This window comes from Wasmannia auropunctata, unplaced genomic scaffold (genome assembly GCF_000956235.1).
Source record: "Wasmannia auropunctata unplaced genomic scaffold, wasmannia.A_1.0 LD336067.1, whole genome shotgun sequence".
NCBI classification, from domain to species: domain Eukaryota; kingdom Metazoa; phylum Arthropoda; class Insecta; order Hymenoptera; family Formicidae; genus Wasmannia; species Wasmannia auropunctata.
Window position 1 is genome coordinate 38,767 of NW_012026823.1, and position 26,338 is coordinate 65,104.

A 26,338-nucleotide genomic window follows, 5' to 3' on the forward strand; every position below is an offset into this window, starting at 1 on the left:
CATAGGAATTATATCAAAATAGGGTAAAAAAGGTATCGTATAACATAGAATAGGTTAGATCTTATTCAACGATTCAGTAATTAAGAAAATATAATTTCAAATAACAAAAAAAATCCAGATTTTACCTTATTTCACAAATGCATAATTTTAAACTTCTCCGCTAGCTATATTTGGCTTTCGATTTTTACTGCTTTTTCAGAAGATGATTAGATGCTTGAGACTGCTTTCTATTATATTAACGAGTAGTGATAAAATAAACGCGAGAAAGAGGAGAAATTTAAAGTGACACTATTTGCTCTCTGTCACTATTTTCTTCTCCTTTCCTTACATATACACATATACTTAATCCTCAGAATGCCTCTTTAAATATGGTATATCCGACTGTTTTAAATAAAAGATAGTCTTTTTCAAAACTCTTTCATTTTTTCTATTTATTTTACTGTTTATAATTGTAAACATAACAAGTATAGACTGGGCATTTTTTATCGTCTGATTTTAGCATCTGTTCTTCAAAAGAGGATGCAATGCGTTGAAACTCATCGAATCTTTCTTTAATCTAAAATGTTATTATCCTCTCTACTGATACACAGAGAAGTGACGCAGAGAATTACTTCGCTCTTTCTAAACCGATAGTGTTCATTGCAATACGCAATCTGTATATTTATTATGTCGTATGCTTATACCATAGTTATAATTCTTTTATTATTAACAACTTATTTTAATAATTTACTTATATTAAAATATCTTCCTAAATGTTTATCTTATCAAATATAAAGAACATACAAAACATGTTAATTTTTACAAAAGTTATAAAAAGGTAAAAGATTGACTATGTCATACCAGGTGTGGTGTATAATTAATATATTAGGATACACATATTAAAATGGCAGCAAAATAAAGCAAAAACCAAATTGCTCAATAATACTTTTGCGAGTCGACACGGATGTTGGTGTGTAATAATTTTTATTGTAACAGTAATTTATACTGTTGTAAAAATTTTTATTGTATGACAGTAAAAATTATTACACACCAACATCCGTGTCGGCTCGCAAAGGCATTATTGAGCTATTTACGATTATTCATTATACAAACCTCAATTTCTTCAAATTAAAAAAAACCTAATTTTTATATATATAATTTTTCAAAATATGGCTGACAATATTATTAATTTCACTTTAATGTCATATTTTTATAAATGTAATTAATATTAATCAATGCATTCATATCTTTTTATATGAGCGATTTCTATAAACAATGACGATAATATTCTACTAATTTTCCGATTTTATGCATTCTACGTTTATGATTTAGCTATTTTTGCTGTTTGTCGTATTTTTATGACAGTCACGCTGCATGCTTCTATATAGCTTAGCGATGTTAAAATCGAATATTCTAAATGTACAACATTAATATGAGCTGATTACTCTCAAAGTGTTGTAGTTCTAACTTGGAAGCACAGTTAAGTAGGATGCGAGTAGAAATTAGTGCAATGTACCTACTTTAGTGAGGAAGATATTCCAAACTTATCTTATTCCACTTTCCAAAATCAACTCGTCCATGAAATTTATTACAAGTGCTAGACGCGTGCGTAACTGCGATTTTGCAGGTAGTAACTTACAGTTTAGAACGTCGGATCGCTGCAGTTTTATTCATACCGTTGCTCGTTATTTTACGCGGTACGAATTCGCGTAAAAAAAAGTAACGTGCAGATTTTTCAACGATACCATCGTGCATCATTTTTGATCATTTTTTTTTACCTGTTAACAGAGATGATGATACGGTTATCGACCCCCCGTTACTTGTCCATTTGCGATGCTAACAGCCTCGTATTGTCACAGGAAGCGCGGACAACCGCTGCTGGCGAATTGCCAGATCGCACTCATTAATAATACGGTGATTATATACTATAAGTTTTTGCCGAATTAAAGATTTACTGAATTTAGCAAGTTAGACTCTTATCTCTAGCGATATATAGATCAGCGAGTGTTGATGAGTGCTTCCTCTGTAATTTCGCAGAAAATAACGGAATAAATATTTCGACGAGTCGACCGTTTGCATGCTTGGTGTAAAATGGAAAAATGGATTATTGATACAGGATATACTAATTTTGGTATTATGTACATATTTCAGAGACAGTATCTCGCTCTTGAAATTCGCAAAAATGTAACATCCAGGCACAAGTTAAATTAGGTTGAACAAACAGCGTTTGTTTAAACTCGGCGCTGTAATACGATATGGAATGACAAATGTACCTTGCTATGGGTGTGTAGGTTGACTTTCTGAATTGTTAATACTTTCACATCACCCTTAAGCGCTACAAAAGCAAGTTTGTGTTTGGTAGATGAATTGCAATGGACACATATCGTTCTGAATTTTTCTTTCTACAATTTGTAATTTTATCAAATTCATTTAGATTAGAACCCCTGCATACGATATATACAATCAAAACGTCTATTAAAAGTAAAGTGATATTTTAGAAAAACAGCAGCAATAAAGCGCGATTGCTTTATTAAAATTTATACCAGTTTTAGAAGCAATTTATGGTATGCGATGGATACGATTAAAACCGTCATAATTGAAAATTTGTTTATTTATGGATATTTGAGGGCTGAGGTAATGGCTTTATTATATAACCGAGCAATCTATATTTCACATGGTTTATTGCAAATTCACGATAGCTTTGTAACGAACTTGGGAGGCGTTGGCTGCATAAAACAGCGTTTTTTAAAATGTTCTCCGCGTGTAATGCGAAATCATTATCGGTTTAACGAGACCGATGCAATTTACGCGACGATCCAATTTCTGTATATAGGTACTGCCCACCCTGGCTCTGCCTGCCGCCCAGTTTCCCCGGGAAAGGGAATAAATCGGTCGGTGTTCGCGCGAAATACTGGTCAGTTGGCTGTATACCCATGCATCTCCCATAATCGCGGGACTTCGTGACTTCGATCGCGACAACTACGCCCCAACGTGTCCGTCGTGTATTCGCACGTGGCGGCGAACCGGCCCCAATCAGGAGGGTGTACCCTATGAATAACGCACCACGCTCGCCACATACGGCGAACGCCAAAATCTCGTTCGCCCGTTGTGTATTTTGCTCACGGTAATGTATCGCGGCCGGATCGATGTTTAAATTACATCCAGTGTGGGGGCACAATGTAAATTACAGCTTGCGATGCTTGTAAAATATCTGAGCGTTCCGTGGCGAGCGTTTGCGTGCCCGATAATTTCACCAGTTTCCGACGATAATCGACGGCCGCGATCGGATCTGACGTCGGTACGGAAATAGCTGGATCCTCCGAAAATATATTTCGACATTTTTATTGAGTAATGCATTCCCGTTCAAAATTAATATCCGCAAGCTGGCGAAGTGCAGCGACACACATTTGCGTTCCTTTGAATCAATATTGCTGTGAAATACTGTGTGTATATTAATTTTGTTCCACTGTAATATAATATTTGATATAGACGTATAGTATGTATTATCAAAAAAATGGAAGAAAAATAAAATTAATAACAAGTTAAACAAGACAAATCATCGTTAAATGAATAACACAATTGAGAAGAGAAATGCCTTCAACTCAATTTTTCATAATAAAGTACTTTGCAGTGTTTTAAAATGTTAATTAGTGCCATTAATATTACATTAAACATCAATTTAATTTATGATTTTACTATTTTAGCTTCAGTTTATAATTGCGTTTGCAAGTTCGACAGTAATGTTGGCACGTCGTTTAAATAATTAAAAAATCGATTTAGAATTTACACAGAAATATTATTACTGGACACCAAGCTTTGATCATTGAAGGCATTTTTCAAATAAAAATAAAATTATTTTGTTTCTAGCAATTTTCGGTCTCTTATTGTTATAATTCATTTAATTCAGAAACTATTTTCATATTTTGTTTTTCTGTTTTAGACAGCTTTAAAACTAAAAACTTTTTCAACTTTTTTTTAAATATTGCTATTGTTAAACACGAGATAATATATCCCAAAGAAAAATCGTATGAATAAGAAAAAAATGAAATATATCTACTTATATATTGGTTTTTAGAATAGCTAAAGATTTAATATTAAAATTAAATTTGTTTAGCAAATCGATAAAAATATCTTTTCACTGGATTATCAATAAATTTATTTAAGATGTTTTTATCTAAATAGCGAAATCCAGGATTGTGGTAAATCAAGTTGCATGATCGTATATTGAAAGCCACCGCATATTAATAAATTATCTCATTTGTATAAACACATACATTATCTAATTATGTATTTATCGCTTAATTATCATTATTTTAGTATTGGTTTATACGGTTTATACATTACAATTTAGCATAAATATTTACTATGCATCTGTATTTGTTGAAACTATGCAGTTACGTATTCTTGAATCAGTGCAATTTTGTATTTATAACGACAGCTGCAGATTCATTGGTGAAATGGCAAAAATAATGATATCCTTCAAGAAAGGTAATTTTTTACTCATGACACCCAACTGAATCAACTTTTCAGTTGTTGTACAATCAATTCTGCCAATCTCTCGAAGTTCCGTTTGTTCCGAAATCCATTTTTCATTCCGAGGAATCGATCCGCAACGAGATATGCTGCCGCAAGAGTTTCGGGAAGCGATCAAGAGATCCTTTGCGGAAAAGGGGTAGAGCGTCGTCGCCGAAATTACGTATTCACAGAGCACGACGCGGACATGTAGGAGCGCACGGACCTCGTGGCCGATGCAAATTGGGCGGAAATATTTCAGCGGTGAAATATTTAAGTCGCCTTACGCGTCGCCGTGGTGGCTCTTATCATAGTATCGGAGTTCGCGCGTGACATGAGATTTATTACGCTCGTTACATTGCCATTTCGAGCACGTCTGCGGTCGAGTACGTTACGCTTCACACGACAGTGACCGTAATGCAGGTTGATCCACGTCTTCTCACGCGTCCTCTTTAACCTAATTTAAAATAAATGTTCGTTACGAAAAATTAAAATCGCAGGCGGTTCTTAAGAAGTTTTACGAGTTAATTATTTTCAAGAATATAGGTGTACAAGAAAAAATAACTTGAAAAATTACGCAATTGATATTAGGGTAATTCCGATATATACACCGCACCTATTAAAAACTTAATTTATCAGGTATTATTAATTATAGTTAAGATAAATGAATTATACCAGTAAAAACTTTAGACTGTCTAGTACTAAAAAAAATATTAGGAATCCAAAATATTTAATTTTTGTATTAAAACAAATTCTTTAAACCTTTGCATTTTTATCGTATAAAAATATAGGTGGGTTATACGGCCACTCACGGGTAAAATGAATGACTCAACAAATATACAAATAATCTAAAGAGCTAAGCACTTGTATTTTGCTATACTCTATCCTTTACAATTCCTCTACTTATGCACCACGAAATAACCACAAAGTCTTTTATATTTCCTACAATAATCATTTTATGTAGATTATTACTTATGGTTGCACTACTTATTACAATGATATGTCGATTTAACATACAGTAATTTTACGAATATTAACAGTAAAAAACTTAAATCATATCACAATACTAATATAACATAAAGGTATGCAACAGAGTGGTTGCGAGAAAATTACTTTCACTTCTTCTATTTTTTCTGACTTCTGCGGCATAAATCCTCGCGCAGCATATATACCGGAGTTATTATTATATTATTATTATATACCTAAGTGTATTTTAATTTTACAATATTTTGATTAGCGCACTAATTATAATTTATCAATAATTAAGAAACATAGAATAGGGCTTTGACATGAAATGTGGATGGAAATATATGTATATACCGTTACAAATGTTAAGTACAAATAATTTTCAACGAATTATAACTATATAGCAAGTTTGATATCGAGAATTATAAAAAGAATTCGACCATTGACGACCAGATGGCTTTGTTCCATGGAAGGTCTCAACTCGAAATATCAAAGAATCTATCTCGTTAAAAGAAACGTGAATTTGGCGCATCCTGCTTGCGCGCGCAGATGGTACATAAGGCGTGAGTGCATACCTATGCTTTTATCTCACCGCCGCGTTGCGTCCCACGGTCGATGCCGCGCTGCTTTCCATAATGAACGTGGCGCGTCAGTCTGTGAGTTCGCGGATGCATTCTTTCTCCGGCTGTAGCGTGGAACAAGTTCTCCGTGTTGCATTTTTCAGACGGATTTTTATGCCAAACTCCGCGTGAAGCGCGATTCGCGGCGTTCTCGATTTACTCGGATTAAGGCGCGATTCGAGATGGATTCGCACGTCGCGCGATTCTCTGTGACTAATATAATTTAAATTATCTTACATTGGTTCGTGTTTCTTGTAAAATATCACGTTCCGAGAACTTAATTTTACAGAACGCTTTTATAAAGTACAACTTCTTTGGATAATCAATTATTTCATATCTCATTAGAATAATTCTTTCGTAAAAAGGTGCTTCTACTTTTTACGATTTTGTGAATACTTTTACGACTTCGAGTAAAACAGTAAATTCATGGGAACCTGTAGAAATAATCGGAAAAATAGTTATGTCAGGTAACATGGCAAGTATTTATTAGGCTACTAACATAGGGGTTTATTTTTTAAGCAAAGCACTGCATTCTTATGCTAACCATTGAAAATTGTTATAATTGTTGATATAATGAAACGTGATATAATGAACCCAATGTGACAATAATTTTCTTATATACATAAAAGCATTTATTCATTTATTTTTATTGTCTCTGGAGATATCACAGATAATATATTGTATTACAAATTTAAAGTAAATTCAGTAATGATTATATTCCATAGATGCTTTCAATAATGTTATAATATTATACTGTTTATGTCATACAATTGTCATTGTCGATTTTTTTATTGACATGGAAAGAACTTAATTGTTTGTCATATTAAGATAGATAGGTAATATGAAATACTTTTAAGATAGAAAATACTTGAAATATATTATAACGTTTTGTATTTTTATGTTTATGTTTATTTTACATAATAATTTGAAATTAATCTTATATTCTTTATTGTCCACGTACAATAATAAATTCTATTTTCTAATTGCAATACAGTAAAAATATTAATTTAACTGTATTTTGATCAGTTTGAATAAATAAACAAGTTTATTTATTTTATTTACTGTGTTATACAACTGTATTTATTGTAAATTTATTATAAATGAAATTTGACTTGTATTCCCTATTACATTCCATTCTTTTAATCTCCCTTAATTTCACACTTATTACTTTTTTGTTAATACTGAAGTTGGACTTAAATTTTGAAAACTTTCACTAATTGGACGTTATAGCTAATATGTCTCTTAAGAGTTCTACATAAATTAAAAGTTTTACAACATACATTTACATCGGTAATGTTAATTTACTCCGATGTAAAAATTTCATATTATCTGTTTTTATTCTTATAACATAGTTTTCAAGCTGCGCCTGAGAAAACATTCATATTTTAAGTTTTAATCGATTATATTTGCTTATTCGACTTATTTACTTATATAATTTTTTTTTATGTATGCGTCCAATTAAAAATTTTTAAATGTTTCACGCTTTGGCATTGAATTCTTACGCGTGTAGAAAACACTGTTCTCCTAGTATTACGTTCTTGTGCACGTAAGAGATCTACGTAAAATAAGTAGTCACTCGTAGTAGCGCGACTAACGAACTGCTTGCGGACGTACTCCTTGTAATAAGATCTCGAAAGAAGAAATCCGTCTGCGTTCCGGGCTCGTATGACTTTTCTAAACCAGCTGGACCGAATAGCGCGCGCAACAAAATCTTTTTAACATGTAGTTTTTTTACCGCGTCTAAAACGTTCACATTTCGAGTTTCAATTTGTTACACGTTTGCTCATCCGATATAATTTTCTTATGCATACATCCGTTCAAAAGTTTTTAAACATTCCACGCGTTTGAATTGGGTTCTTACGCGTGTAAGGAGCCTCTCTTAATATTGAGTTCTTATGTGTGTAACGTCTAATAATGTAAAGCAGTAGCTACTCGTAGTAATGCAACTGTTTACAGGCGTATACTCATTGTAATGAAATTTTAAAAGAAGAAACATCCATCTGCGTCTTCCGAATAAGTACAATTTAGCCAGCAGATAGAATAAATGAGCATAACAATATCTTTTTAACGTATATATATATGCAGTTTTTACTGTGTCTAAAAACATTCATATTTCAAGTTTTAATTTGTAATTGTACATAGAGATTCATCGATCACCGGTTTATAATTTTTACACGCGTACGTCTGATCAAAATCATTTTTAAACGTTCCGTGCTTTCGCAATGGGTTCTTACACGCACACGAGGAGCCTCGCTCTCTCATTGAGTTCTTACGCGCGTAAGATCTACGTAAAGTAATAGTTACCCGCGGTAGCGCGACTAACGAACCGCTTGCGGACGTATTCCCTGTAACAAGATCTCAAAAGGGGGAACATCCGTCTGTACTCTGAGCTCGTATGATTTTTCTAGCCAGCTAGACCCCGAGCAGCGTGCGCAAATCTTCCTTTTGCTCCGTCTCTACTCAAGATGTTTTCCACAAAAAGTTCCGCTCGCTCTCATTTCAGAATAAATTCCAATTCATTCCGATGCAGGATTATATTCAGACGCTCTAAGGCGCTTAATGTATTTAACGGAGTACATTTTGAATTGCAGGGGCAAATAAGGGAAGCCTAAATGTTCCGCACAGGGATTTATAAAAGAAAGATTTCCTATTGTAAATTATATTTTTATAATAATATTTCCTCTTGTTTGTAGATTCTTTTACAAAATTGCAATTAATTTTTTGTGGCAAAAATGTCTAAGTATTATAATAATCGTAGCATATCAATAAGTGTTCGAAAATTTCAAACACGAAATTTTTACAAATTATTGAACTTCAGAAATATGTATAAAGAGATTTTAAAAAATTTTATTATTTTAAGTGAAAGTAAATTAGCAAAATTCTAATTGCAGACTTACTTGGAGAAAATATTTAGATAAATGCAAATCTTCAGATTACGATGTCGCTTAATTTATACACGGAAAGAACGATTTTGTTGAAAGATCTAAAAATTTTGCTAAAAACAGATCTGAAAATAATTTTTTATTGAATTATCAAAATAATTTGTTGGAATGTTAAAACTGATAAGTATTGCTATAAAAAACGTTTTGATATCCTAGCAATCATTTTGACTTTCGCATAAAATAATTTTGATTATTGAACAAAAATTATTTTCAGATCTGGATTCAGCAAAATTGTTCTTTCCATGTATATATATTTATCTATTGTAAATTAAATAAAATTCTATATGTAGATCAAATGCGTGTGAAATTTAGAACGCATTCTGTATATTATATTGTGGTATGTTATTACAGCATTGTACAATGGACGAATAGTTCGCGTATTAAATCATGCTATCAATCAAATTTCGATACAGTCGATTACCATAATGTATTATAATGGTTGACGTTAAAATTTACATATAGAATATACAATTGGCGCTAATCCCGAGAACGAGAAACCGCTTTCAATTTTGATTTTACATTATTGAACCGCTTTGAGATGATTTTTAAACGCTTTTCAGGCGAAATATATAATTAATTAATTGTCTTATACAAGCTCGTTCGGCTGTGCAATCACAGTTTATCAAAGAAAAAAAATTGTCTCTCTTCTGAATATTGTGCAATAATAAAAAATAAAATTAATAAAATTCGTGCATCATCGTTTTTTTATTTTATAATTCATAATTTTCTACTTTCACTTCCTTTAAATATATACATTTTCGAATAACATCCAATGGTATTTTATATCTATTTCTTACTAACGTCGTGCTATATTAATACTTGTACTACTGATATCGAATGTACGATATTAAAAATTTTTGTTTTTACTACAATTACTTCATAATATTTTTGCTAAACGTCATTATTAAAGCACTAATTACATGTATAAAATGTTTTTCATATGCGAAAGACTGACGCTTTAAATTAATCTTAAAAAAAAATAAATTTTTAATTAACAAAAATTAAAAAGTTATTTGCCTTGTGTTTTTTTAATTAACAAGAGAAATTTAATTATTAAATTTTGAATTATGTAAACATAATAAGAGAAATGTTTACATAATTACATCCAATTTTATATTTTATTCAAAATTTTATCTGTATTATCTTTATGTACGATACGATATACGTGATGCATATCGCGTTTCAGAATAAAGTAAACAAAAATAGGCAATTGTTATTTATAAGTTGAAAAATTAGCTAGCGCGGTAATTAAAGGTTAAAAAAGGTTAAAAAAAAATTAAAATTTTATTTAATATCATCTCTCTTATATTTCATTCTTATCGTCTATTTCTACGTCACCGCGTATCAAGTTCAAATTTCATTGGCTTTCCGGAAATAACAAGTTAGTCAAATCAGTGGCCTTCCATTATCATCTTTTATTTGTGCCTGGAAGTTTGAAATCTAGCGTGAGGAATATTTCAAAAGTTTAACTCTTTAATGAGAAATAAAACTTTTGGCTTTTTTACACGCGATTTCCGGAAATCTTTTTATATTCTGTTTCTACATAATGCACATATGTATTGTCATGTAGAAAATGTAATTAAATATAATGTCAACTACGTTTTTTTTTGTAAATCTCTGAAATAAAATATGTGTGAGAAAAAAAGAAAAACATAAAACGTATTATGATTGTTACACAATTTGTGACTTTAAGATTGATTTGAAATTTTGTACCGCATTATATAGTCGTATATATTACATTTAATATGCGTGTAAACCAACATTGTACATGCAGCTGCTAATATTTGAATGTGTTACATTATATTGCGAGATTGCGAATTGTAATATCATTTGTAACGTAACAATGAGAGGGAACGCACGCGTATCAGAAATAAAATTATCTCGATCCTAGCGCGAATTTTCTCTCCCTTGCATTGTCGGTATTGGTTAATTGCACTCGGTGGTGCTTCAAACGAATTTCTATTAAATTTCGCTTACAATGTACGCACACAAAATCTAGGGCGATCGCCACATCGGGCTTTTTGCTCGCTGCGCAGCTCGTTGCTCCGCTGAAATTTCGTTGGGCTCGAATTTCATAGCGTGGTGCAGCTTATCGCGCATGGTAACAACAAATAAAACTACTTCCGCTGTAATAACCCTCGTTGGAATAATTAATATCGAGGACGCTTGTGGCAGCAGTTTCGACCAACGATACGACCAGTAAATTAATTAATCATATTTTGTATAATTTCTCCGGTAGTTGAATTTCACTTTGGGACAAAATCGATTTTTATCTGCGCTTATATAAATTCAGCATTTAATATTCGGTTGTTATAAGTGGCGTATTGATCGTACCATATAATTGCAGAAATGGAACAAGTGCTCAAGTGAGGGAGACAGAAAAATCATATTGATGTATAAATCAAACGTCAATTAAATACTCGTGTTTCCGACACAGGCACAGAAAATTTCAACCTGAGAGAGACAATTGATATTTGAGAAGTGTCCTCTTATACGGCTACTTCAAATTCAATTCGTGATGAATGAATGCACTTTGCATCTTTTGCGACGGCTCTTTTCTCCGCGCGCGCATCTCCTACTCGACAGCGAAGTTTTCGAAATGCATTAGGTGAGAGAGAAGGAGGAGCGCGGGCGAGAAATCGGCCCTCTTAATTCCGCTTCTAATATAATTCCCCTTAATGCACTCATAAATAATGCATTCTCGCATGCGCGCGTCGCGTTTAAAGTGGGCCATCATATCTTCGTCGCACGGTTCGTCGGCGTTATTTCGAATGTGTCACCATTGGCTGACATTAAAATTGCCTCCGGAGTAGGCGTAATGGTGGCGAGCTTGCGAAGGTGAGCTGCGTCGATTACGAGCGATGAAACTTGCGGCAACAAGCGGCTTACAGTCCGCCGCGAACAACGGATAATCCCCAAACGCGCTTGCCTCCTCCTCCTCCTCCTCCTCCCCGCAATTCTCCACCCTCTCGATTACGTTCGTTCTCTTCTCGAACACGAAACGAGATTACGTCTGACGTGCTAGACGCAACGGAGTTATTCACTTCCGACGTAATACAACCGCTTTATTCGACGGTACCATATTCCACGTCCGCGCTCCGCTCCGTGTATGATATTGCGTCTACATTTCTTGACGATCGCCCTTTCCCCGTCCACGGTCTTACCTTCAATAAAGCGCATCGTTCCGTGCGCGCGCGCGTTCTTTCTCTATCTTTCTCTCTTTTTCTCTTTCTTTCCAGAAATAATACTCGCAATATAACTGTGGATGTGAGTTTCGCCGAAGATTGATCCTGTCAAGATAATTTCGCAAAAAATCTGCGCATAAGTAGTTTCGTATAAGATTACGAGTTTCTCTCAGATCTTAATTCGGAGATGATATAGCCCCGCTCTAATTTGCAACAATTTACACCTTCTGATAGGTGCGAAAAATGCAGATAATGAAACATCATTAAATTAATGTACGTAAAGAAACCCAGAAATATTAAACTCTGTGACAATCAGGATTGTCATCTAGTGTACCTTTCTCTCTGCATGTGCATTTCTCAAGCATGTATAAATGTGTGAAAAATGAAGGAAAAATTGATCTTTCAATCTTTAGTTGATCTTCAGGTAGAAAGTTAATCTTTTCTTTTTCTACTTACATCAATTGTTGCACAATGAACTCGCAAGAATTCCTAAGAAAACTTAAGAGACCCGCGTACATCACGATTGAATTGATTAGTCCGGAATTCGTGCACTTGATCGTTATCACGTATCAACCCCGGCGAGTGGAACGCCTCATCACCGTGTCAGAGACGAATGCACGAGAATGCAATCTATTTACTACCCTATACCATCCGTAGTGGATGAGAAAAGGCGGCGGAGGCGAAAGAAGATGCGGTCGGCATTGCGAGAGATTGCCAAACGAGCGCGAAGAAGCCCTGCGAAAGGGGAAACGGAAGTAAATAGCTAATCGGCGGGATATATACGGAAGATGGGAAAAAGAGTGCAATCGGCTTTCAATCGCGTTGAAGCTGTACGTGGTTTCGCGTTGAATGACATTGATTAGTAACCCAACCCTAGAAATAAACGTTCGCCCGGAGTGCATCACGGCTGGGCGAATTCTTGACTTGTCTATAGTGCCTAAAAGGCGAACAGAGAAGAAAGAGCGACAGAGAGAGAGAGAGAGAGGGGGGGGGGGGAAGACGGAGAGGAAGCGATAGATACACGTAGTTACGGGAGGAGAGAGTGCGCGTTCCGTCATTGAATACCGCACAAGCAGAATCGAGTGGGCACTTACCGACTATTGTTTAGATCAGGAATAGCTCGAACATTAATCGAGATAAAAGTCCTTTTAAGATAAAATAAATTGTAATAAATTATTGTGCATTTTATTTAATTTACATTAACAAAGCTGTAAAAATGTGTATATGAAAAAAATGTTGATGTAACTAAAAGAATAATCTAGTTTCTCTTATGTTTCAATGCTTCAATGTTTATTGTGCATTATGCTTGTTTTTACACTCATGCAAGAGCACATAATAAGAGACAATTATTATTTCTTTTCGCAATATTTTAATTTTGCATTATAATAATTGTTTTTCGTAATCAATGTGTACGATGCATTCATGCATAAAACATCGCATAAAATGTTAAAATAATGAGCATTTAAATTTAATTGTTAGAAGTTTCATAACAAATTAATAATATATGTATTTGAAGTTGCATATTATATTATAATTACAATAAATAAATTATTAAAAGTTTTTTCCCGGATAGCAATTAAATCTCAATTCTATCAAATAATTTTTTCATTAAAGCTTTACTTAAATTAAAAGTCAGAATTTTACTTGTTATTCAAAATAGATAAATTAAAAATGATTTATCAAGTCAGAACTTTTTATGTATATATACAGCCGATTAAAAAAAATTAAAGTGCATGAAAGTGCGGATTAAATAGACAAATGTTTTCTTTGATTCTTACAAGACTCTTCTGAAGTTTTCGTTAAGACATGATACTTGACGATGCCAGTATTGGCTGGACGAATTGGCACAGTAAAACGTAATGAGTAAAGGCTCGATTAGGAAACGGTACAAATTGAATTCCAACAGCAACATAGCGGCTGATTCAACCGATCCATCCACACCGGCTGCTGCTCCGACGACCATCGGAGTACAGAAGCCGGTCCATTATCGGCCGTGAGGAAGATCGTTAAATCATTGCTGCGGTAATGGCAATTGCGCCCCTCGCGGTTCATTAACACCAACATATCGCCTGCTATATCATCATAATGTCGATTATCTTGCGAACGGAATGACCAATGCCGTTTCATCATTTCAAGTTTAAAAATAAGCACAATGTTTAGGTGCAGATTCTCCCTCACTGTACGGAATGATTTTAATTATAGAGAATTCACCGATTAAAATGTATTCATGATTGTAGAGAAAATGTCTCACTGATTACATGTATTTATACATCATTAGTGATATCTTAGATAATTAAGGGGATTCATGCAATGAACGATCACCGTGTCTCTTATAACGATTAAGATGTGATCCTCAATGATAGTGTAATGATCAACATACATGTAATGTTTAACACGTATGTATATAATTAAATTGGTCTGTGACCTTAATATAAAGCAATCACGATAAATATTTCTGCAAAAGCGTAATCACAGTTACGTATAATTTAAATAATTTTATTTTTATATACATAAGAATATTACGTATTTGTTTATATGAGATATATGTATACGTATCTGATATCATATAATATATATAATTAAATTCAAATAATTTTGTTTACTTGTCAAAGTTATACAAATAAAAAATATGTTTTCGTAATATCTCTCTTCTAATTAATATTTTAAATTATTAAGAGAACGATAATTTTACGAGTTTGTAAAATATTTGCTTCTGATCGCTTACCAAGGATTCTTTCATTTCGCTAGGATAAAAGAAAATAGCACGCCAGAAGGAATAGTCCACGTCCGCGCAGGAATGCGAATCGAAATACCTGACAATTCGATTTCGACACGGACAATACAAGCTGTCCGAAAGTTCAAAGCGAGATTGGATAGATTTGTCTTCGCGTTTGACTGTAATAATTGGAGCGTCTTGCTCAAAGACATTTCAAAAATGATAGGGCAACGTATCGTGTAGCCAAAGTCATGTCATTTATTATTTTTACTAATGATAGCATATTTATTTAGTATATTTATAGAAAAAGAGAAATATTCTGCATTTATATTATTTAGATCGTGCTTCGCCATTTTTATCGCAAAAATAATTAAAGATAACAAAATTGTTACATCTATTAATTGTTTCAAATCAATTGAGAATTGGTATTTCTTTCTATACTCTAATATACTCTAATGGTAGTTTATAAGTTTATAAAAACGTTTTTTCATTTAAATAATTTATTTTACGTTATATGCAATTACAATATTTGTATTAATTTTTAAAGTTTAAATAAATAAATATCATTATTTAAAAATACTTGGCGCAATTTTCTTGCAGTTTCTTGATATTTTTCATAGATAAAAATTGTTTGTTTTTTTTCATTTTACCATCCGGAATAATACGCCGTTTGCGATAGTAATTTGTTGCCGTTTTGCGGAAAATCGCGGTGCGAAGGGTATTAAAGTTATCCCCGCAGTTCACCCGATGCGAATCAAAGAGACTCACTGGTCGTGCTACTTTTTACTTCATTTTTCTGCTCCTTGCAATCGCCTTCGGTTCCTTTGAACTACGCATAAGATGGTACCGGAAAGTAAAATATTTCCGCCGTCGGGTTGACTGAATGAGGCTGTCGCTCGTTTGACGGAATCGACGCCAACGTTCACCCACCTCCGCTGTCTTTTTTCGATTTTCCTTTTCCTCCGTCGAGTACTCTAATCAGGACGCCCGCTGCTCTGCTAGTGAATTTTGCATTTTCGCCGTTGGAAATGGCGGGACTCCGCCGAGAAAAGAACTCGGGCGAGAGAAAACCAACCCCGCTCTAACACCGTGAAATAACTGACGACGTAAGCTACTTCCCTCCGGTTTACTCGACTCACAATGGAAACCTGAGACTGAGGAAACCTGATGTTTATCACTTTCAGAACGCGAAAGCTTATTAAACGTTCCTCCGCCTTCTTTATGTCTCGCAGCTCTCCTCCCCCCCTTTCGCGCGCCTGACATTTTATTGTGCCAGCATTGAGTTTTGCAAATTAAGAAATTGAAGTCTAACACGAGTTCTAATCCAAAAAAGTGTGTTCTCTCTCTCTCCCTCAACCAATCATCGTTGCACTAGTTTAGGTATAAAAATTATTTTAATATTACAAAAAATCTATGTTATTCTTTTCCTGTGTCTTTGTAAATACAAATTTATCTTTTAGTAGCAATGCACATTTAAATTAATAAATATATCATAAAATTATTAAATTATATTAAAGTTATTAAATATGTACATATTTATTTTAAATTCAAATTCTCTTATTGTTTGTACAGAAAATTAATTTCGTATATGATGAGAAAAATGTTCTACGAATAATTTCTTTCTCTTAATCGAGATATTAGAATATTATAAGGTGCAAAATTTTATCACTTTACGTAACGTTCAAATTTTCTCTTATAACAATCTTTTATTCAAACAGTTTACAAGTATACACTGAGAAAAAAAATTTGTTGAAATTTACCAAACGCAAAATTTGTTTTATTTTACCAAAATATTTAGTCCGATACGTTCGACTAAACGTTACTACGATGACACAAAATAATTTGTTACTATTATAAACAAAATATTATTTTAACTAAACTATTTTGTTTCAACAAAAATTTATCGTATTCAACTCAACCGTTTTATTAAAAATACACACTATTTATTATCCTTATCAGCATGTAGAGTAGTTCCATACTTGGAATTTAAATATTACTTGGATAACTAAATATCATACAAACACAAATAAATACTACTAGTATTTCGAACAAAATAATTTAATTGAGTTAGTTTAGTTAATTATTAATTAAAAAATTTTTATAGTTGACATAAATGAACTATATCTTTCTTTGTGCAACTAAAGAAATGTTGAATTAACTATTGGATCAAACAACTATATAAGTTTGTACAATTAATTTTTTTTCTCAGTGTACGTAAATTATAGCAAAGAGTTTATTATAGCAAATGAAAGTCATTTTGTGTGTCAGATGTATTTGTATAAATACACGTGTTAATTGTGAGTTTATCGAAATATTTCGAAATATTTAGAATATTTAGAAATACTGAATAGTATTATTGAAATTGATGATTTTTAACAAATATTCGAAGCTCGGTGATGCGACACATGAGTGGATTTTAATTGAAATTCTTACTCCGACGAGAGAGAGAGAGAGAGAGGGAGAGAAAGAGAGAGAGAGAGAGAGAGAGAGAGAGAGAGAGAGAAAGCGAGAGAAAAGAGCGAATAGCTTTAGGTATGCGGTGGCCTTTAAATTGTGTCCTCTGTGCACCAATGCTGAAAGCTCTTTGATCGAGGCTGTCAAAGCCAACCTACGCGACCGTAAATTATTATCTAGTCATCAATATTTCATACGAAATCCGTAAAGGACTCCGGGAAATCCGTCACGTAGAAATATATCCTATCTGTTGATCGTGTCTTATTTCCAACGGACACAAAAATTGCTAACAGACGTTTGGTTTAGCATAGTCAATGAAATTTAATGCCACACTCGCAATTACAGTATAATACTTATGTGAAAATTGTATTTTTGATTTGCAAATACGTCAACATCATTAGATATTTAAGATACAAGCAATTGTTTTCTGATGTGTACGTCAGAAGAAAAATTTCATTTTCGCTGACTTTTACACTTCCTTTTGGAACATGCTTGCGCGTTTCGTTCGCCCGCAGCGACGGGATTTATCGACTTTCTCACGAATGTTCTCTCGTTTGAAGCGTAAAGCGCCTCGCAGCCGCGGATATTTATTTTCCGTTCGCGAGTCCCTTCGAAAATAAAGGGGAACTCGGTGATGGGCGATGAGCAAGATTCCACCGCATCCTATACGGAGAATAAACAAAACGCTTTCGGGAATAGACGACAAATCTAGCGGCAAATATTGAGAGGGAATGTGGGAACGAGCGAAGAAGAAAGAGCGTATAGTGTCGGAAGATGCAAGTGTTCGTGAATGACAAATATTGAGAAGGAGAAAGAGTTGCGAGAATTCATAAAACAACAAGCGCAGAGAGAAAGAGAAAGAGAGAGAATGAAGAGAGAGGGAAAGAAAATGGATAGATAGAGCGAGAACTCTCGTTAACCCAAAAAGCCCGAGAGCTATATATACAAACCGGAGCTTTCAGCCGCCACCCCTTTACGAAACTTCGCGCTTATTAAGAGAAATTCAAAAAGTTTCAGTTCTTTCGCGTTAAGTTTTCAGAATTACCGCACTGTGGGTACAATATCCGATGCATACAGATACAATTGAATGTAACAGCGAACGCGCCTTGGTCGCAAAAATGATCCTCCGTAATTCCGCGCTATACCTTGATGAAAATGCGAAACCGATATAATCTTTCAATCAAACGTGAAAATAGCTTGAGTTTCTTAACGGTTTCAATTATATTTTTGTTTAACTAGCAAGAAAAGAAAATTTCAAGCGCCTGAAATACAGCCTTACTTAATCAATTTTTATAATACTGTGATTTTTGCCTGCGTTTTTTTACCTCTACTGAAAATATAATGTTTTTCTATAGACTTCAGTGATATTTCTTTTCGCTTCTCATGAAAATTATAATTACAGTAAAATGCAAAATTGATATAATCTTTTGATCAGTGATTTTAATTATATTTTTGATTGACAAGAAAAGAAAATTTCAAACGCTTGAAGTACACAACTTTATTAATCAATTTTTATAATAAATAATTATAATGTTATGTTTTTTGTCTCTCTATTAAAAATTTGACGTTTTTCTAGACTTTCATTAATTTTTCTTGTCGCTCCACTCCTGCAATTATAATTACGGTGCAATGCGAGATGCGAAGCACGAATTTGTCGAAATTACCTTGATTAAAGCGACAATCGTTAATCCCGCGATCTGAAAGGGCCGCATGTTTGCTCGTCGATGAACGCAGAGGTAAAACACCTTCCGAGAGGCAAGAAGCCCGTGAAGGAGAAGGGTCACGAAGGCAGATTTTGCGCGATGGGTGCCGCTTTAATGAGGCTATTATTCTGGCTAAAGTTTGTGTATACGTTACCTTGGACAAAGTCGTCGGATGCGGATAGAGGTTGACGAGGCAGCTCTGCCGTCTAAGCCGGTAGTCCCAGCGCGTCTCCAAGTGCGGAATTTCCATGGTGTCGCAAATGCTCTGCACGTGAGATGCCGTGTGCGCGCTCTGCGGTCCAAAAATCGCTGCCACACCGCCGCGCAGTAGGTGGCATACTGCAACAAAAACGTCAGAGTACAAACGCGTGAGGATTATTGTTAAAGTGCGAAAGCTTCTTTCTTTACATCGAGAAAAGATTTAGCCAGCATTCTTATCTAATAGTCACCGACATCGTTTAGCAGTAAATTTTCTCCTGAGACATGGCGGTAAGAAAAAAACATAGGTGGCCAACACGACTATCTGATAATTTCAAAATGAGAGGTAGAGAGTTATATATTCTTCTACATACGCATATAAAATAACATTCACTTCCTGTTTTGAAATTTATTTTGGTCAAAGCATATGTACATTTGTTTTCGTAAACCTCATATTTTACGTTTAGCATTGAGTTGCTTTACCGCGTAAAGCAAACAGTTTTTTTCTTGTTTAGCAAAAGTGTAATTATAAACATAATATGATGTTTATCTGTGCACTAGGAATAACTTGTTTCGTGCGTTCCAACATAAATTTGAAATTGCGCAAACTGAAATTGGGAAGTGGCACGCGTGGATCGATTAATTAGTCAGCTCGCTTCTATTATGATAATGTATATGTAGATGCGGGCGTAACATGCAGATACGCGAGCAAGATAAGCATGACGTGAACGCCAGGAGCGGTGCGCCGTGACGTTAAGCTGAACGAAACGGAATGACCTGTCCCATCATAATATATCGATCATGTCACCGTCAACTAACGTGATTAAGGTCGTTTCGCACATCGACAACGTATACCGTCCGTATCATATGGAGCCCATTATCGATTAATCACCAGCAACTCAGGCGAACTTAGTAGCGCGGCGTATAACACCGCGTGTGCAGCTTGTCTCCGGACGATCTCCGCGCGATCTCACGAGCTCTCCATTCGCCCAGTCGTGATAAACGACACGGTATTAGCGGAACCTTCGCCAGGATCTCGCCGCCCGTCCGCCGCGACTCGATGCATAACTCCCGTCAATCTCTCCCATTCACTCCCAATTTCATTTAACGTATAAATGTTTTCGTTACCTCTCTGGCTTGGCCGATTTCGTTGATATTGCATCGGCCGCTCTTTCATGACACTGTCCCTCTCTTTCCCCTCGACGACAGTGACGATAAATCACCGTGTCGAGCCAAGCGGTATCTCCTCGATACCGAGTGTCCTCGTTTCTCTCTCTCTCTCTCTCTCTCTCTCTCTCTCTCTCTCTCTCTCTCTCTCTCTCTCTCAAGCTAACGCATGTCATGCTAACGCATGTCTCCTTCAATTACAATATTGCGATTATCCTGCCGATTTCGTCATCGTAGATTCCCGCTTATCTCAGTTTATCCGGGATATCTCAGTCGTAGCAGTCGATCACGGATAAGTCATAATAAGAATTTTTTGCTCGCGGAAAACTCGTCTCTCGATAAGTGCGAGCGGGTAAACTTGGAAAGAAAATTGTCTCGGCGCTCCGCCGAGCACTTGGCGGAAGATTGCTTCGGAACTCGTTTATGATATCTTTCATTAATAAAAAGAGAATATATTTTGTCCATCGTCGTCGTCCCTGGAGATCGCCGGATAGGTGAAAATTGCTCGAAGGGTCATTCCATCTAATGGCGAACATCCCGAGTGTTTCGATAGCGATACGCTTGTGCATCCTCGTTAAATCGACATTTTTCTCGTGGCTGCCATTTACTTTTACTCACACTAAAGTAATTAAATTCTGCGATACGAGTACAAGCCGCCCTAACGAACTGACATTAATTTATCTCGTCTTTCTCGCCTCCGATTTGAACGGCGAGAGATAATTTTTTCCTTTTCTCCATCATACACGATGAAAAAACGAAAGAAAAACACGCTTTGAAAGTATAATCGGTTCGTAATCCAGCATCATTGCTATTAATAATTATATTTTTTTATATATTCCTGAGAAAAGTGTTTTATTTAAAAGAATTTTTTTCTGTGGCATCTCTCATATATCACATGATAATTACGCAGTAATCACCGATTTGTAAAATTGTACTATTTTTCTGTTAGATCTTATAGTTATTATATTTTTTTTTTTCATGAAAAAGAAAAGGATAAAAAATGCATTTAATAATAATTTATATAATTTGTGAAACAATATAAAATAATATAATATGATATGTATGAAAATATAGCACTTTTTTACAAAAATTTGATAAATTTGAATCAATCTATTATGAAAATTTACGATATTATATTATTCTCATTATTAATATATAATTCTCTTTTATTTTTAATATTAAAGACTTTCTTTTTACTGTTTTTGATCATATACTTTGATCATAGCTGATAATGTAGTAAAAAATATATTTTTAATAGGAAAAGAACTCACAATCAGTACTACACAGAATCAAAGATAACAAAACTTATAGTAGCACTAAATAACTAATAAAGCTTTAAAGTTTGAATAATAAACAATTTAAAACTGACTAAACGGCATATAAATTTCCATCTTCTGTAAACAAACTTTAAGCGCGGAGAGGTAATTCAATTTTCTTATTAACCTTTCACTAAAGCCAGAATCATCTCCAAATCTGACAAAGAATCTGGAACTGAGAGAACGCGCGCGCCTTCCGGCACGGGCGAATATGTATTAATAGCATCACTGACTCTTCTGAAAATTTGATTAAAACCGCTTTGTAAAAGCGCAACATCCGGGTCGCAGCGGAGCGTATAAGCGCGAGCGAGTCACCGGGCGAGCGACAGCTTTAATCCGGAGTTACCTTTTGATCATTTATTCCGAGCGAAAACCATCTAATGTCCCCTACAGGCTGCTCCAGTCCGATGAAAGGATCGTATCAGAAGGGAGGAGAGAAAGGGGCGAAAGGGGGAGAAAGGGAAAAAGAGAGAGAGAGAGAGAGAGAGAGGGGAAGTAAGGGGGTTAGTTGCCCATTCCTCAGTCTCTCCCCTCGCATTTCACCTGCGTGCGTACCTTACCGCAGTCGGAATCTCTATAATCGGTGGGCAAAGTCGCCTTCTACGGGCACAGGAAGCCTCAAAGTAATACCCGGACAGCGCTGGCGGCGTTTTAAGGTTGAAATATGATATGCGCTATATTGAAATTCCGGATGCAATTTCGTCGGATGGCCCCGGGGCGCCCCGCGAACGGCCATACACATCGGTATGTATCGAGAACTCCGCTTTTTTCCTCCCTCTTTCTCTTTTTTTTTTTCTCAACCTCCGGTCGGACACACGGCACGCTGGAGATCTCGACAATCTCTCTTCCCGTGTGCAGGGCTCACCCGCGGAATCAATTCGAGCTACATTGTGGCCCAGGAGTAATATGCCGCGCGCTCGTCTTTTGCTCGCTTTGAGACGCAGCTTGTGCGATGGAATGAATTGAGAGAGCTTTGCATATCATCGATTATGTTATCAATTCAACGGAAATACGTAAACTGGGATTGAAGATTGAATCGTACTGTGCAAAGCACGCGTGTAGTATAGATTGATAATTTATACGTAGCCTTATGATGGTTTATTGCGAAATCTATTAAAGATAAATTTCCAAACGTCGTAAGTATTGGAATATTTTATTAATTTTCCACACTATTTTTCTTGTGACGTATAGATTTATTCGATTATAAATATATTGAGTTTTTTGAAGTATAATCAACTTTGCATCCACGTATTTTAGTTCTATATTTAGTAACATTGTAATATTGTTCGAGAATAATACTGATTTAATTTTATAATAATAACAAAACTAAATTAATATAATAATTTAGATTGCATCATAATATTGTAATGAGTTCATTAGCAATATGTAATTTATATAAATGAAATAAATCATGAAATTTTTTTAAATTTCCTTTCTCGTACATATTTTCTGTGACTTAGGCTTATAATTTTTAAGGTTTTTAATTAAAAGATTCTGTAATTTTTTGCTATATTAATAAAATTCTATTGTGATGTACATTCGAAAAAGACAAACGAAAAACTGATTTTTAAATTTATTTGGTTTTTGGTAGATTTAAATATGGTTACGTATTGTAATGACGTTATCATAGAATTAAGAGATAATGTATGGTATGGAGTTAATGCGTGTTTTACTCTTTTTCTCTGCATATTTAAATTTTGTTTTTGTATCATGAATTACACCGTTATTATTTAATCATAGATGTTTTTCGACTCTTGAAAATGTTATTCAGGAGCTATAATTTTACAATCTGGACATGGAATTAATAATGTGTAGCATAAAATATATGTGTAGCACAAAATATAATATAAAATGATTTTTAATGGCTTTATATTTTATATTTCATTTTTATAATTTTTAATATTTTTAACTTTTTTCGAGCCAATTCACCATTAATTTCACAGAAATGGAAACTTGATAAATAATTAAGTTAGACTAAATGTCGTAAATACTAGAAAAGTAAATACGGTTGAAATGTTTCAATGTTCTTGAAAGGTTCTATTTTGGTCACAGAAACGTAAAATATTATATATTATTTGTTTGTTCACTATCGCGTGCAATGGCTGATCATTCTTTTAGGAATAAAACGAGAAAGGACAAAACGTTGTTCGCGGGTGTAGTAATTGCTTTACCTACTTTACTTTGACGTTTCATATTACAACGGGAAATCTTCGCAATTCATGTTATCCGCCGTATTTTATGTCCGCGCATTACGAGAGATAATATTGCATCGCATTGCAATCGTTCCCGGCAAAGTTGTTTGACCGTCCTCCGCCAAACAGGGATTTCCATCCTTAGTCTATCCCTCATCAGACGTCAGTGTGTGGCGCAGAGACCGCGTTTACTTCCATGCTCTATAAGCGTCTTAGACACAACTCGCGTTCTCACCGGCAGGCAGCTGGATACATATTGTAAGTGCAATGGAGTCGACATGGCATCCAGTTGCTCCGGTCGTATCGTTGTGTCCTGGCTTTGTGCGCAGATAGGATTATCACTCGGTAATATATCAAAGCCAGTTGGCGAGCGACCTCGGCGCCGAGTAATATCTAATCCCGTGGTTCTCTCTTCCTTCCATCTCGGGCCCTTCTACGTGAACCTTGATCGTGCCTGTTCATCATCGACTGTAATTTCATCCTTCACCTCAAAACCGCTAACTGGTATCGTGACAATGACACTCTATACTCAAATTTAATTTCCTTCTTGTTGAAGCGATAAAAATGCACGTAAAATAATCCTAAACTGTTACAATGTCTCTGATATAAAAAAAATAGCAACAACAATACTTAAATGTCCAGCTGGATTCTGTGTTAAATCTGTATAATAAATAATAACATGACGACGTTAATTTTGTTAATGTGTTTTATTTCCCAATATGGTGAGAAATAAATAAAATATATGACTTCGGACCATTTAATGTAGTGTACAATATTAAGCAACAAATTCTTAATATGATAACAAATAAATTTTTTAAAGTCCCGAAAAAGGTTAAATCTAAATATATAGGCAACTTTTAAGATAATTTTTCAAGTTGTCATATGAAAAAGAATCCTTATAAAAAGAATGAAGGAACATAAAAAATGATTACGTAAAGACTTCTGATTTTTTATTTATTTTTAATATTCTTGGAAGACCTAATTTTATAATTAAAGTGCAAGCCTTTCTCGTCTAGTATTAATGTATGACTTCTAAAGTATCCTATATATATGCAGCACTCTTATTTTTCTTGCCATTTCCTCGACATTGCACGGTCGAAATTCTTACTGTCTGTCCTTAAGAAAGTGATATGTTTCTATTCTCTCGGGGCTTTTCCCCGTCGGTTTCACTCGAGCATTTCAGTACGTTTGGTGGCTACCAGCCATAACTTCGTTCTCTTTTCTCCTCCTTTAAAGAAATTCTCTCTCTCTCTCTCTCTTTCTCGTTCGTTCCTTATTCAAGATTAGGACATTCGATAGAGTAAGAGTATCTACATTGCATGCCTTTCCCTCTTGCTCTCTTTTTATCCGCGGATTTATATTCGCAATCTGACTTGCGGGCACACATCCGCCTTCAATTCTTATTTCTCGGATGACAAGTCTGATTTGCGAGTTGGAAGTTAGCTCCGGGCGCGCCTTAGCCGGCAAAATCCGCGAGACTTAGTTCGCGGATGAGCCGACAAAATGTGAAACAGCCTGCGTTAACGCGATCGCATAAGCCCAATATCTCGCGGGGGATCCGCGAAATCTATTTTTGTCATAAAATCATCGGATCGCGCGGCATTACGATCCACGATAAAGAGACCGCGAGAAAAAGTCGCGGCTCTCCTGCAGGATATATATCGATGTCGGCGCGGTTAATAAGATATTTTGTTTTACGACACTTGACACTTCCGGCACCTGGGACATTTATAGCCTCTATATTGAATTCTATTGGATTCTATTGAATTCTCGTCGCGACGACTTGTTGAGGACGGAAAGTCCAGCTCGCGCGCGACGTTTTCACGAGACGTACGTGATATCGGAACCGGTCGGCCTCGATCCGCCTCACTTCGAGACAGTATCGGAATAAGATATCGGTAGTATCTTGTTCATGCTATTTTCGTGCTTGTTGAGTCTGTGACGTACATTCGCGACACACTTGTGCCTTTCATCTTGGGAATATATACTCTTACTTCATGAAAGCATTTTTTCAAACGATAATTTAAAACAATTTTTTTTACTTATCTCTATATTTTATTATCCCGCACGAGGAAATTATACAGCTGGAGAAGGAACTTTGGCAGTTGTTTGCAATATCTAGTTTTCAAACTATGTATTTCCATACGCATGCAGGAGCCATCTTGGGCCATTAAGCTAATACGAGATTTCTCAATCCGAAGTATTCGTGAAGATCGAATCGTGTTTCAAGCAATCCTAAAGTCGTCTGTTCTATCGATCGAACGCGATTATTTTCCAAAACAAGATAAACATAATTAAAGGCAACAGATTAAAAAATCCTTCTCCACGATTAAAGTATAGGCATCAATGTAGTTCCTGTCTCTTATACACATCTCTGAGCGGGCTGGC

The 26,338-nt window shown here is 34.9% G+C and overlaps 1 protein-coding gene across 1 annotated transcript in view; it reads right to left on the minus strand.

Moving 5' to 3' along the window:
* Positions 1–26,338, minus strand: part of LOC105450241 (glutamate receptor ionotropic, kainate 1-like) — a gene marked incomplete at its 3' end in the record, with an annotated part of 78,944 nt that overhangs the window by 3,553 nt on the left and 49,053 nt on the right. Inside the window, exon 3 of the mRNA XM_011689992.1 lies at positions 19,232–19,416. Coding sequence (XP_011688294.1) covers positions 19,232–19,416 — 185 coding nt within the window. The remainder of the gene's footprint in view (positions 1–19,231; positions 19,417–26,338) is intronic.